The 12,717-nt window shown below is 60.8% G+C and overlaps 1 protein-coding gene across 1 annotated transcript; it reads right to left on the bottom strand.

Annotated features, from left to right (window-relative positions):
• Positions 1–1,824: 1,824 nt before the first annotated feature.
• GPR20 (G protein-coupled receptor 20) lies at positions 1,825–12,510 on the bottom strand. The gene is made up of 2 exons (XM_010385460.2): positions 12,425–12,510; positions 1,825–3,291 (listed from the first exon to the last, which is right to left on the bottom strand). The coding sequence occupies exon 2, from the start codon at positions 3,265–3,267 to the stop codon at positions 2,188–2,190; it is 1,080 nt and encodes a 359-aa protein (XP_010383762.1). The 5' UTR covers positions 3,268–3,291; positions 12,425–12,510; the 3' UTR covers positions 1,825–2,187.
• Positions 12,511–12,717: the final 207 nt, after the last annotated feature.

Genomic DNA, 12,717 nt, shown 5'->3' with positions numbered 1-12,717 from the left:
CCTGGATGACTTGTGAGCGTGGATGGGGGGGGTCCCAGAGGAGCAAGTCCATTCAGGGACTGCTGGGCCACATAAGCCTGGAAGGGACGCCCGCAGCCGGGCATGGGCTGAGCAGGACACCTGAGCCCTGACCCCTTGCTCCTCAGCTCTAGGTGCATGACCACGTGGGTGCCGACTCGCAGCCCTGGGAATGACGGCTCGCTCGCTGTGGTGCCTGCTTGCCTGAAAGCCCTGGGAATGGCGGCTCGCTCGCTGTGGTGCCTGCTTGCCTGAAAGCCGCCCTGAAGGTTGCTCCTGGGGTCAGTGGGGTTTTTCTGCACGCACAGCCCCGTCCCCCAGCCGCCTCCTTTCTGGACCCCTCTGCCTTGTGGAGCCCTGTGTCCCTAGTAAGCCACAGCCTCTCTCTGAAAGCGCCAGAGAGCTAGGGGCTGGGGGAAGGTTCCAGAATTGTGCCTGGTGCCTGGTAAGTGTCAAGAATGCTGGTGGCCATGGCGATACCCACTGTTTCTTGGGCATCCGGACCCAGGAAGGAAGCAGCCCTGGCAGCACTCCCAGTTCCACCACCTTGCTGGGCACGCCTCTGCCTCCTCTGGGCCAGCACCCCCCACCCCAGCTGCCCCACATGGCCACAGTTGGGGTTGGTGAGGACAGTACTGGCCTTGGATGACTCAGACACTCACTCTATGCCCTTGGCAAGCCCCTTTCTCCCTCTGAGCCTCAGTTTCCTCATTTGTAACGCGGGATATAAAGTCCAGGACCCTAAAGTGGGGATAGGAGACTCTGCCTCGAGCCGAGTCGGGGAGCCCCAGTCTTTTCCTCCTCCTCCCCCTCCTGCTCGCAGCCACACAGGCCACGGTCACCCTGAGTGTGTAGGACTTCTCTGTAGCCAAAGGCCTGGCCTGGGGACCCGAGCCCATCTCTCCTGCTTCAGTGGCTATGGCCAGGTATGATGGCAGGGCCCTGGAGCCGGAAGTGCCAGAGATGCCCCACACTCCTCTCCGTCGCCACAGACCCCCTTCCCCATACACCAGTCCCGAAAGGGCTGGGAGCTTGGACACCCGGCAGAAGGCACATGGGAGGCAATCCTGGAGTTCAGCTCCGAGGAGATGACCAGAGGCCCCAGCCAGAGAAAAGCTCCCTCCCTAGTGAAGGCATGGGGACATATAGTGAGCTGGGCCAGAGCAGCTGGTCACGACCTCTCTGCCCCCGGAGGGGAGAAAGATGGCTCTTTGCATGGGGAGATGGTGGCTGCAACCCGGCATGCCTGGGTTTGTTGCTGTGCGGCTTCGGTTTTGGTTTTCTTATCCGTAGGATGGGACAGTGAGCACTGCCGCCTGCCTGGGGCAGCAGCTGGGCTGTTCTGAGGCTGTTCCTAGAGTGAGGGCTTAGGGAAGATGGTGCAGTCTCTGTGGAAGGAGGTGCAAGGGCACTGGAGGAGGTGGGGCTGGTTTTCATTCTGACCCTGCCGTTTCCCAGCTGTGGCCCCTGTGTGTGTCACTTGACCCCTCCAGCACCAAGAAATGGATGAAAAATCGCCTGTTCTTTGTGGGTTGTTGCAGGTTCAAGTGTCAACCCAGCTATCAAAGTGCTTGCTCACAGCAGAGCGGCCTGTGGGTGTCTGCTGTTCTATCGTGCAATTCACGGAGGCCTCAGGTGGGGGGGGTCTTGCAGAGACATGCACCCCCCCCGCACCTCCGTTAATGCAACATGAATGCTCCCTGGCCTTTGCTTTCTGTCCTTGTTTTTCCTCCTGTGTGGGTGTTGGAGGGAGCATTGTTGTTGTTAACTCTCTTGGGAATTCTGAGTACCTAAATAATCTTTGTCCTTTTTCATCTCATCCTTCTAATCAATGGAATCCACTTTGTCTTTTTTTCTGAGGAACTCCTTCTGGAGACAAACTGGCCAAAGTGAGAAGCAGCTCCTGGCTACCCCTGTGAGTTTTCAGGGGACACGCGATACCCCAGGAACAGCAAATCACTGGCATTCAGGCCGCCACATCCCATCTGGAGCCAGTGGCAGACATTGCTAATCAACCACAGCACAGTGGCCTTAGACTCAATGCAGTGCTCTGGGTAGCCATCACCAATCAATCGAGATGAAACCAATTGCCACCCCTGGCATGGTGGGTGTCCAGGCTGGCATGCCCAGATAGCCCTGACCTTCAGCCCCTGGCATGAGCCCTGCTGACTAAGCCTCGGGCCCATTAGCGAGGGCCTGGGTGAGGGCGTGAGGGCCAGCACTGAGGATGTGATGACGACCCGAGCCCTTGGAGCTCCTGTGCATGCTGACCACATCACCGCTGCTGGGCTCACGCTCTCCTCTGTGCTGGCCGAAGAGGCCACGGACGGTGGCCTGGAAGCCACTGGTGACGAAGCAGTAGACGATGGGGTCCATGCAGCTGTTGAGGCTGCTGAGGGTCACAGCCACGTGGTAGACCACGAGGCTCGCGTGGTGTGGCATGTCGGGCCACAGCGCCACGGCCACCTGGCGGGCATGGAAGGGCGTGAAGCAGACGAGAAAAATGATGAGCACCGTGAGCAAGAGCTGCATGGCCCGCATGCGGCGCTGGCGGCCCTGGCGGAGAAGACCTGGCCGCGACAGTGCACACATGATACGGCCGGTGAACACGCTGATGACCAGCAGGGGCAGAAGGAACTCCAGGACAGTCAGCGCGAAGACACGGCAGCAGGGCCGGCCGCCCGTCATGCCCAGCACCGACAGGGTCACAGCACCGGCGGCCAGCCACACAAAGGCGCACACAGCCCTGGCACAGGCAGGCTGGCGGCAGCGGCGGGAGCCTTCGGGCCGCACGATGGCCAGGTAGCGGTCCACACAGATGCAGGTGAGGAAGAGGATGGAGCAGTGCATGTTGAGGAAGTAACCGAGGACGTGCGGGAAGGCGCAGTGCAGGCAGCCCCTGGCGCCGTAGTACACAGCGAAGCGCGTGGGCAGGGACAGCCCCACCAGCAGATCGGTCACCACCAGGTTGATGGTGTAGATGACTGATGGTGTCTTGGCCTGGGTGCGGCAGCAGAAGACGTACAGCGCCAGCCCGTTGAGCACCAGCCCCACCAGGAAGATGGCTCCGTGCACTGCCATCAGTGCCAGCCACAGGCCCGGGAAGGTGCCATGCAGCTCCTCGTCCAGCCGGGCAAACAGGTGGAACAGGGGTACCTCCAGCCCGCTGGCATTGGTCCACACTGTTGTCACTGCGGTGGCATTGGGGACTGCCCCGGCCGAAGGCCCCACTGGAGACACAGAGGGCATGACGGCAGCCTGCACACCCCAGGCCTGGAAGCAAGGAGACCAGGTCACCCCAGGCGCCAGCCTGGCCTTAAGCCCTGCCCTGAGGCCCGGAACTCAGCCAGCCCATCTGCCCCTGCACGCCCAGCAGCCCCCACCTCCATGCCCTCGCCTGGCCTGGGGCCTCAAATGCCTGCTCCCTTGGCTCTACCCAGAGGGAGGCTCGGTCGTCAGCAGAAAAGACACAGGCTTTCAGATTCAGACACGGGTTCAAATTCCAGCCCTGGCACTGGCCAGCATGGAGCCTTGACAAAATGTGGAGGTTTCTGCGACCATCCTGGCAGGAGGAGGAGGTGGAAACATGTGCAGTGCAGGGCTGTCCTCAGGATGGAGAGCTGATAAGGGCACGACCACGGGGCTCCAGGGTGCAGTTCCAGGGCCTGGCTCCAGGCCCGGCTGTGCCACTGACTAGTGTGCGTGCTCGAGTAGGCCATGTAGCCTCTCTACCTGCTTCCTCATCTATATGACTGTGATGGCGTTGCTGATGGGGTGATGAAGCAAGCGGGTCAGCACAGCAGCACCAGCAGAGTTGGTGGCCGAGGAACCAGTTCTGCTGGGCCAGAGCCTTGCTGGTGGTGGGGACCTCTGACTGCCCTGCCCACTCCCCTGTCCCCACACCCACCGTCATGGCCCCCATCCTCCAGGACCACCCATCTGTTCTCCCCTCCTCCCAGGCCAGCGTCAGGTCAATGCCCTGGACAGGGGTCCTCATGAGGGGCTTTCACAAAGGGAACTAGACTGTCCAGTGGGGCTGGATGGGAGCCAAGGTCCAGTCCCACTGGGCACCCCAGGCTCCTACTGTCCCTGAGAGGCAGGCACCTCTATAATCCCCCCAACCCACAGAAAAGGAGACAGAGGCCCCTGTGCGGTGGCTGGCTGGGGCTGAAGCCTGGAGCCAGGGTGTGAGTCAAATAAACACCAAGCTCCCGTCTGGCCTGGGCAGGGGGGCCGGGGTGGGGAGCGGGTGAGGGGCTGTGCCGGAGCCACCCACTCTGTTTATGTTCCTGCCCTGGCGTGTTTAACTCGGCAGTGATTTATCCCTCTATTTATAAATGAAGGGTTAACGGCCCTACCCCCACCCTAGAGCTGGGCTGACCCTCCAAATAAGGGCATTTCTGGCTTTTTCAGGAGAAAGGAGAAGCCTTTGGGGTAAGGCAGGGTGGGGAGGCTCGTGGGCTGTTTCTTCTGCATAGCGCCCTTCCCCCACCTGCTGGAAAAGGGAGGACCCTTGCCCCTTCCCCTCCTGGTGGCTGCCTGCTGTAAACACTCTGCACCCGGCCACTCCCTCTGACCAATGTGTGGCCCCATCGCACCCCTGGGGAACAATGAGCCCTGACTTCAAACAGCCCCTGGCCTGGCTCAGGGCAGCAAGGAACTCTTGCTTTCAGAGGCCAGGTCCCTCCAGTCGGTGGCCACCTTCTTCCTCAGGGTCAGAGAGGTCAGTGCCTGCATGAGGTCACCCAGCATGCCCTCTGCCTCTGGGACCCCAGCCCTGGGTGCGTGCTACCTCCCTGGGTGGGAGGAGTCAAGTGCTGCCCAGGCCTGTGTCCAGCCCCTCCTGCCACCCCCACCACACAAGGGCCCAGGCTCAGCTCCCAGCTCCCCCCGACTGCAAGCAAGCTCTCTATCTCCAGGCCCTGACACAGGGGCATTGATGGGTGCATTTGTTGGATGAATAGATCAGTCCTCCCTCAGCCCTGGTGGGCCACCAGAGACAGGGGGTTTGAGGCACAGCAGGCAGCCAGGGGAGGGGAGGAGGCTGGGCACATGGGGGCTGGGAACCTGGCATCTCGGGGCTGTGGGCTTCAGGAGCCCCAGAAGGTACCCGGAAGGAGATGGGTCCCTCCTCTGCTATGGATGAAACACTGTCAGAAAAGGTCCAGGACGCTCCGCAGCTGGACTGAGGGACTGCAGGGCCAAAAAACTATTTTGGGATTCCTTTCTGTGTGCCTTTTGCTTTTCCAATTTGTCAGTACGGGGCCTATATTAGTGTCCCAATTAGAGAGAAATCGTAAACAACACAGAACGTTTCCTCTGGGAGCGAGTCCCAGGGTGACGCTGGCCCCCGGGGATTCTGCCCTCCCAGAAAACTCCCCAAGGCCAGCCCAGCAGGCTCACCAACAACGCTGAGGTATTGGGGTCCTGGCTAGGGATGTGGGGGCTCTGCGGCCTCTGGAGCTGGGGGGATAGGCAGAATGTGCCGGACACCCCAGAGGCCACAACGGTGAGGAGAGGGAGCTAGCAAAGCATGCGCTGATTCCCAACACTAAGGGTCTGACCCTGATCTCAAACAAAGCTGAGCCCTCATCTTGGTGACACACTGAGCCATGATCCCAGTAAGGTGGTGAACCTCGATCCCTGTCCCACTCTGAACTTGACCCTGGTCACACACTGACCCCAATCCTAATAGCACAATGGGCGTTGATTCCTGTGGCACTCTGAGCCCTGATCCCAGCCACGACCTGGGCCCTCGGCCCAGACCTTCTGTCCCTGTCTCTGCCCTCCTCTCCCAGCTTCGTCTGGCTGTCTCTGTCTCCATATTGTCAGTCCCCACCCGCCTCCCACAGTGACGGATGTCCGGATTCGATTATTAAGGGGCCTCTCTTGGGCTCCCACTCACCACCCTCTTTGTTCAGAAGGAGGAGGAACGCAGGCGGGGACTCCAGACCCTTCACGGGCCCATGGAAGTGGCCCCCTGGCGAGCGACTGGGGAAAGGAGAAAGTTCTGCCCCTCCCGGGACTGCCTGGCTCTGCCTGCAGAAGAGGCACAGACTCTGCTTTCTGGAGGGCCCGGGTGACGAGCAGTCACCAGCACAGAGACCCAGGTTTGAGTCCAGCTCTGCCACTCCCTCAGCCGAGACCTGGGCCTGGTCAGTGAGCCTGACCGTCCTCATCTGCTAAATGGGGTCACTTGTGCCTTCCACAGCTCTGCCTCACCCTGGGAGCCTGGACTGAGGGGAGAGGCATGGTCTTACCCTCAGAGCTGGCCAGAGAGGGGAGGCAGGGCCCTGTCCTCAAGCCAAACCTGGGTGTGGGGGAGATGGCCCTGTCTCCTCCCTCTTTCCTGGCAGGTACCCTGGGCCTGTCTGAGACAGCAGACTCCATGGCTGGGGCCAACTGGCCAGAGCCCTGTAGGCAGGGGCTGGCACCATGTCCTGACCGTGCTGCCATGGTACTGGGGCTCAGGGCCTGGAGGCTGTGCCAGGGCTGGGAGGTTTCTCTTCCCCACTGGCCCAAGCCTGCTCTGCTCCCTACCCATACACAAGTACTTCCTTGGGGACAGAACAGAGGGAACAAGGGCCTGCTCTCCAGGGCTGAGAGTCAGTGAGTGGAGACTCAGCAAGGTGGGCACCTGGAGTGTGGCCATGGAGCCCCGGCTCTGGCCTGGATGGCCCTGCCAAAGCCTGGCTCCATCTCTGAAGGGACTATGTGGCCTTACAGTCTCTGAGCCTCAGTTTCCTCATCTGTAGAGTGGGCAAAATAGAATCTTCCTTGGGGGTTCCTGTCCTGATGTGCCAGCCCAGAGTAGGGGTTCAGGCACAGGAAGTGATGAAAGGATGGGACAAGCTGCCAGCGGGGGCTCAGGGCGAGTGGGCGAGCAGCCTAGACCAGGTCCAGCTCCCACACTACTCACTGCCCCTGCCAGCACGAGGGAGGGCTCTGACCTGGGTGGGTTCTCTCTGAGCCTCAGTCTCTCCTCCTGTGAAGTAGGAATGGCCGGACACGCTGCCCTGCAGGGCTGTCTTGGTCCATGGCTGAGACGGAGCACCAGCTGCAGGTGTGGTGGGGCAGGGGCAGGTGCGCTGTGGCATCTCTTTCTTTTCTGTTTCTGGCCCACCTCTTGAGCCCCGAGCCCCCACCCCTCCAGGTGGGCACACAGCTGAGAGCCCCAGCCTTTCAAGGCTTTGCTGACTCCTCCAGGGGAGGGGGCAGAGGGTAAAGGAGGATGCCCGTCATGCCCTCCCCATAGGTATCACATCGCAAAACAGCCTTCCAAGGTGGGACTGTCGCTGGCTCGGGGGTTCTCCCTGGGAGGGGCCTGAGGCCTAGACTGCTGGGCAGGGCTGGGGACGTGACTCTCCAGTCACTGCACCTGACTGATGCTTCTGCAGAGGAATCTGCTAGCGGGGCCTAAACACTCCACGCGCCCTCCGGGCCCGTCCCCAAGCTGTTCCTGCTCTCTCCCTTTCGGCTTATTCGTGCCCATTTTTAGGCCTTCCCCCTGGACTTGCCTCCTTAAGGAAGCCTTCTTCTTCCTGCCTGGGCTGCCTCTCCCTGGTGCGTCCTCCCAGGGCACCCTGCGCTTCCTCAAGCCTGGGACTCATCCTGTGGCGCTGCTGTGTGCTGCAGGTTTCCCCACTGGACTCTGAGCATCTCAAGGCAGGGCTGTGGGTGGGGGCAGGGCTCCCATCTGTTCTACCAGCCCAGCACCCAGATTGGCCTGGCAGAGAGCAGCACCTGTCTTCCCCTTGGGCTGCATGAACGCCCTGAGAAAGCCCCATCAAGGCTGGCAAAGTGTGGCCTGGTTTCTCACCCTGGCATTCAGGGTGAATGCCACCTGGCCTGGCCCCCTCTGAAACCTACCTACCTAGTGTCTTGGTACTGGTCGGGAGTTGGCTTCCACTCCCAGCCCCATCCTTACTACCCACAAGTCCTCCCAGCCGAGCAAGGCTGACACCTCCTCCAGGAAGCCCGTCCCAATCACTCTGACCATTGTGCCCACACTTACATTCCTTCCCACCCTCTATCTCCCATCACCATTCTTTCTTGCTTGCTTTATCTTTCTTTTTTCTTTTTCTTTTTTTTTTTTTTTTTGCTTTGTTTTTGGAGACAGAGTGCAGTGGTGAAATCTCTGCTCACTGCAACCTCCATTTCCTGGGTTCAAGTGATTCTCATGCCTCAGCCTCCGGAATAGCTGGGATTACAGGTGCCCACGCCACACCTGGCTAATTTTTGTATTTTTGGTAGAGATGGGGTTTCACCATGTTGGCCAGGCTAGTCTCAAACTCCTGGTCTCAAGTGATCCACCCACATTGGCCTCCCAAAGTGCTGGGATTACAGGCATGAGCTATTGCACCTGGTCCCATCACCTCTCTTGATGGCAATGGTCTTTGGTTCGCAAGCCAGTTCTACCACCCACCACCTTCGAGGCCTCGGGCAAATCATTTCGTCACTGGGAGCCCCAGTTCCCTCACCTGGGACTTTGGGAGCCATATTTGTTGAATGAATGAATGAAATCAGGCAGGGTGTCTGGACTAAGTGAGAAACACCACAGATACCCCCAACATGGGAGACGTGTGATATCAGAGCACTGGAGGCTCCTGGTTTTGGCTCCTGGATGGGGCCCTGTCTGGACCAGCCTGCTCACAGCGGGGGAGAGGCCAGGACCAACACGGGTGCTCAGCACAGGACTTCTCAGAGCCTTTGTGAAGCTCACGGTCCTGGGAACCTTCCAAGGGGTGGGAATGAGCATCGAGCATGGAAGTTATCTGACCTTGTCCCCTCCCCGGGGATTCCTGCTCCATACATCCCAATGGCCACGCCACTACTCCGTGCCCAGAGCACTGATGGGGGCTGCTGCCTCCCTGCCCCCACCCACAGCTTGTTGAATTTCTGCTGGGCACCAGGCCATGGAAGGCCAGATTCCCGGACTTGGGGTGCTGGCACCTACCCAGAGGTCTCCAGGGGGGCACCAGGGTCATGTCAGCCTCCCTCCTTGGCAGGTGGGTGGGGAGGGCTGTGTCCTTACTTCCCTGGGCTCCTCTCAAACCCACCCCCCAACCTGGTAGTTCTCTCTTGGCTGCCCAGCAGCCTGTCTGCCTCTGTCCTGCCACATGTGAGACCAGGCAGCAGAGTGGCCCCGGCCCCAGGGCAGCAGGTGGCCCAGGGTGACTGTTGAGCCTGCCTGGGGGTCTGGCTCAGGACCCTGTGTGCTGCCTGTGGAGGTGTGGAGGATGGGCCCAGCCTTTTCCCCACAGAGGGGCTCTGAGCATCCACACAGCAGTCCCAGCTGTTACAGATGAGGAACCGGAGGCCCAGAGGGTGAGTGGTGTCCTCACGGTTACCCAGCATGGAGCTGGTGGGGCTGGGAATCAGACCCAGGTCCGCTGGCAGGACCCAGCGCAGGCCGGAGTGGAGCGCGGCGCAGGCTGGGGAGCAGAGGGGCTGGATTAGGCATCTCTGGACCAGGAGTTTGTGCCCAAGGGGATTCTCGAGGCCCTGAGGCCACATGTGTGCCCACGGGTCTGTGTGTGCTTGAGCCTGCACCCCAGATGGGGTGGCCCTCATGGCCTTCCAAGGCTAAAATAGCCATGACTGGGGGAACTGTCTGCCTGTTTATTTTTATGATTATTCTTGGTTTCACGGCATCTGCTTTTGAATATCACTTACTGTTTTTGACAAAGTCTGAGCCTCTGTTTCTTCCACCCAGAGGTGGGTAGGTGCTTGCTGAGCTCTCCAAATGGGGTCAGACTCACCCCAGGTCACCTAGCAGGTCCCAGGTGGCCCTGGCCAGAAGCTAAGTCTTTCTCCCCAGCCCCCACACCCACAGGCCAGGGCTCCCTCCACCCCCGTGCAGAGAGAGATGTTGCTGGTGGGCACGGACTGAGCTCTGTGGGGAAGGACACGTGGTCCCCATCTGGCCTGACTCTGCCTCAGTTCCACCAGCTGAGAACCCTTTTGTTGAGACCGTGGCTTTGATGGAAACACCAGTGTCTCTGGGAGGGGCATGGCCATTGGAGGTACTGCATGTCACCTGCCGGCCCCTCCCTGCCTCCCCATCACCAGGTTCATTGCTCACCTCTAGCTGGGAAAGCTGTAGCTGCAGTAGCCCCTGAAATCCCCTCCCCAGCCTCAGCCTCTCCAGCAGCTGTTGGGATGGGCATATTCTGTCATGTGCACCTGCCTGGCCTCAGCCTGGTCCTTTCGCCTGAAGATCCTCAGCCTGGTCCTCTCAGCCTGTTCCCTCTGTGTGTGCTGTTCCCTCTGCATGTGCTGTTCCCTCTGCCTGGAATGCTGTTCCTCTGCCTGTGCCACCTGGTGAAGGCTTCGGGCACCCACAGTCACTATCCCACAGGGCCCTCCCTGAGCCCCTCTGACGCCCTAGTGCCCTGGATGCCCCTGCCCCAGGGGGAGAGCTATGATCCTGCAATTCGAAGGGCACCTGCTGGGCTTATCCTTCCCAGGGTCTCATTGATTCCCTCAAGATGCCCCTGGGTGGGCGTTTCCAGCCCCACTGTGCCTGTGGGAAACTAATACGGAGGGGCTAAGTCATGTGCCCGGGCTCACCCAGCTGGGGTGCAGGAGGGGCTGAGCTCTGCCTCAATCTGCCTGCTGGCCCTTTGTCCCAGTGCCCGGGATCCGCCTTCTGCTGTGCCCAGCCCTGTGTGCAGAGGGAATCAGAGGCCCCAGGCCACACAGCCCCGTGCACTTTGGAGGTGTCAGACTGGGACTTAGACCCCATAGCTGGGGGTACAAAGGGGTCCCAGGCAGACCTGGCCCCACCTTTCCGATCTCACAGTTCGGGGTAGGGTGAGAGGTGACTGGTCACGGCTGGGATGGGCCTCGGGAGGATCAGAGGGAACAGTGTTCCTGGCAGCGGGAAGGGCACAGTGAGCATGAAGGGCCAGAGGTGGGAAGGAGAGTCTGTGTTCAGGGCTCTGTGAGACGCCAGGGGTGTGGGGAGGGCTTCTGGACGTATGGTGAGGGGTCAGCTTAAGCTTCTTTGGGCCCGGACGTCCCTCCTCAGGGAGGCCCTCCTGAGCCCGCAGCCCCGCACACCTGCACCGCCTGGCTCCCTTTGCAGTGCCCTGCCACGCGCAGTGCCCTGCGTCCCTGCTTTCCTGTTCGTTGTGCTTCCCTCACTGAACTGGAGTGCCTCAGGGGCCCTGGCCTTGGCTGGCCCCTCTGAGTCACTGAGTCACTGCTGAGTGACCGAGCAAATGATTTTAAAAGACCCCTCAGATCTCTTTGAGCCTCAGTTTCCTCATCTATAAAGAGGAGATGCTAACACTACTTAACAAGAAGACAACGAGACCACCCCGTGGACCCCAGGAGCTGCTCAGAAACCGTCCAAACTGCATGACCCCCACGCCCGGCCCTCCAGCCACAGACCCCACCTTTGCTAATGGGCCTGCACCGTGTGGCTCAGAGAGGGGCAGCCACTTGCCCACGGCCACTCAGCAGACCGCCCCGGAGCCCAGCGACTGGATGAGTCCTGTGGGGAGAGGGGAGGGAAGCCCCAGGATGGCCAGCTGTTGAAGGAAGAAGACAGGGCAAGTGGACAGGCCCAGCCTCCTGTGGGGTGCATTCCCCGTCCTGCAAGGTCGCCAGCTGCTCCACGTCTGCCCCGCCAGCACCCTGGCTGCTGGCCAGTTCCCAGCCCTCTGCCCCCTCGGGACCCTGTCCCGCCGCCTTCTCACAGCGCAGCCCCATTGCGAGCTTCGCAGGGCTGGAGCCAGCTTCCAGGTCCACATTGGGGGCTGGCAAGCAAGGCTTCCCTGGGCCTCAGTTTCCCCACCCCTAAGGGGTAGAGAAAGCACCAAGGCTGCTGCAGAGGGTCTGAGCTGTGGGATGGCAGGACGGGCACTCTGAAGAGGGAACATGGCATTGGAGCCCATGTCTACAAAGCCTTCACCATGGCCCTGCCCCAGCTGCGGGGTGGTGGTGGCTGAGGCCCCAGAGCCTGCCAAGAGCCTCTGAGGCTCCCCAGCTCTGTCCCCAGCCTGGCCTGTGGGCAACCCTGCTGCCTTGCCAGGTAAGGAAACCAAGACCCAGCTCTGGGAGCCCAGCAGATGCTCAATGAGTGTTGATTGGAGGGATGAATGAGTGAATGAATGAAATCCAGAATTAGGTGGGCAGCCAGCTCCCCCTTATGCAACCGGCCCAGCTCGCGTCCGCGTTCTCCCTTGGGTCTCCGTTTTCTCATATGAGAAATGGCTCCCTGTCAGGCAGGACCTGCTCTGAGCTCTCCCCAGACTGGATCTGGAGGCAGTTTCTTTGACCTTCCCTTCCCACTCCTGCTTGGCTGGGAGTGAGAACCCCGGCAGGGAGCAGCTCAGGAGCCTCCTGTCTAGGGGAGCTGGGGAGAGGGAGGCTGGGGCCAGCCTACAGGGGCACTTACCGTGCTTCACCCAGGCAGGCTGGAGATGTGAGTCCTCAGCTCTCAGATCTGCATGCAGCCTGGACCTCGCCTTCCTAGGGCCTGACGTCAGGCCAGCGCTTGGGGCTCCTTTTGGGCAAAGGCAGGGTGGGGGCGGGGCAGGCTCCTTCCCCGCCCCCAGGAGGAGCCAAGGCTCAGAGCCTGAGGGAGGGTGCCTGGGGCGCCGGAGTCCCCACACCCACTGGAAACAGAAGGAGAAACTGCGGCACGGAGGGGCCTGGGGTGCCAGAGTTCCCACACCCACTGGAGACAGA

Source organism: Rhinopithecus roxellana, chromosome 9 (genome assembly GCF_007565055.1).
Source record: "Rhinopithecus roxellana isolate Shanxi Qingling chromosome 9, ASM756505v1, whole genome shotgun sequence".
NCBI classification, from domain to species: domain Eukaryota; kingdom Metazoa; phylum Chordata; class Mammalia; order Primates; family Cercopithecidae; genus Rhinopithecus; species Rhinopithecus roxellana.
This window is presented reverse-complemented; position numbering and strand designations above follow the sequence as displayed.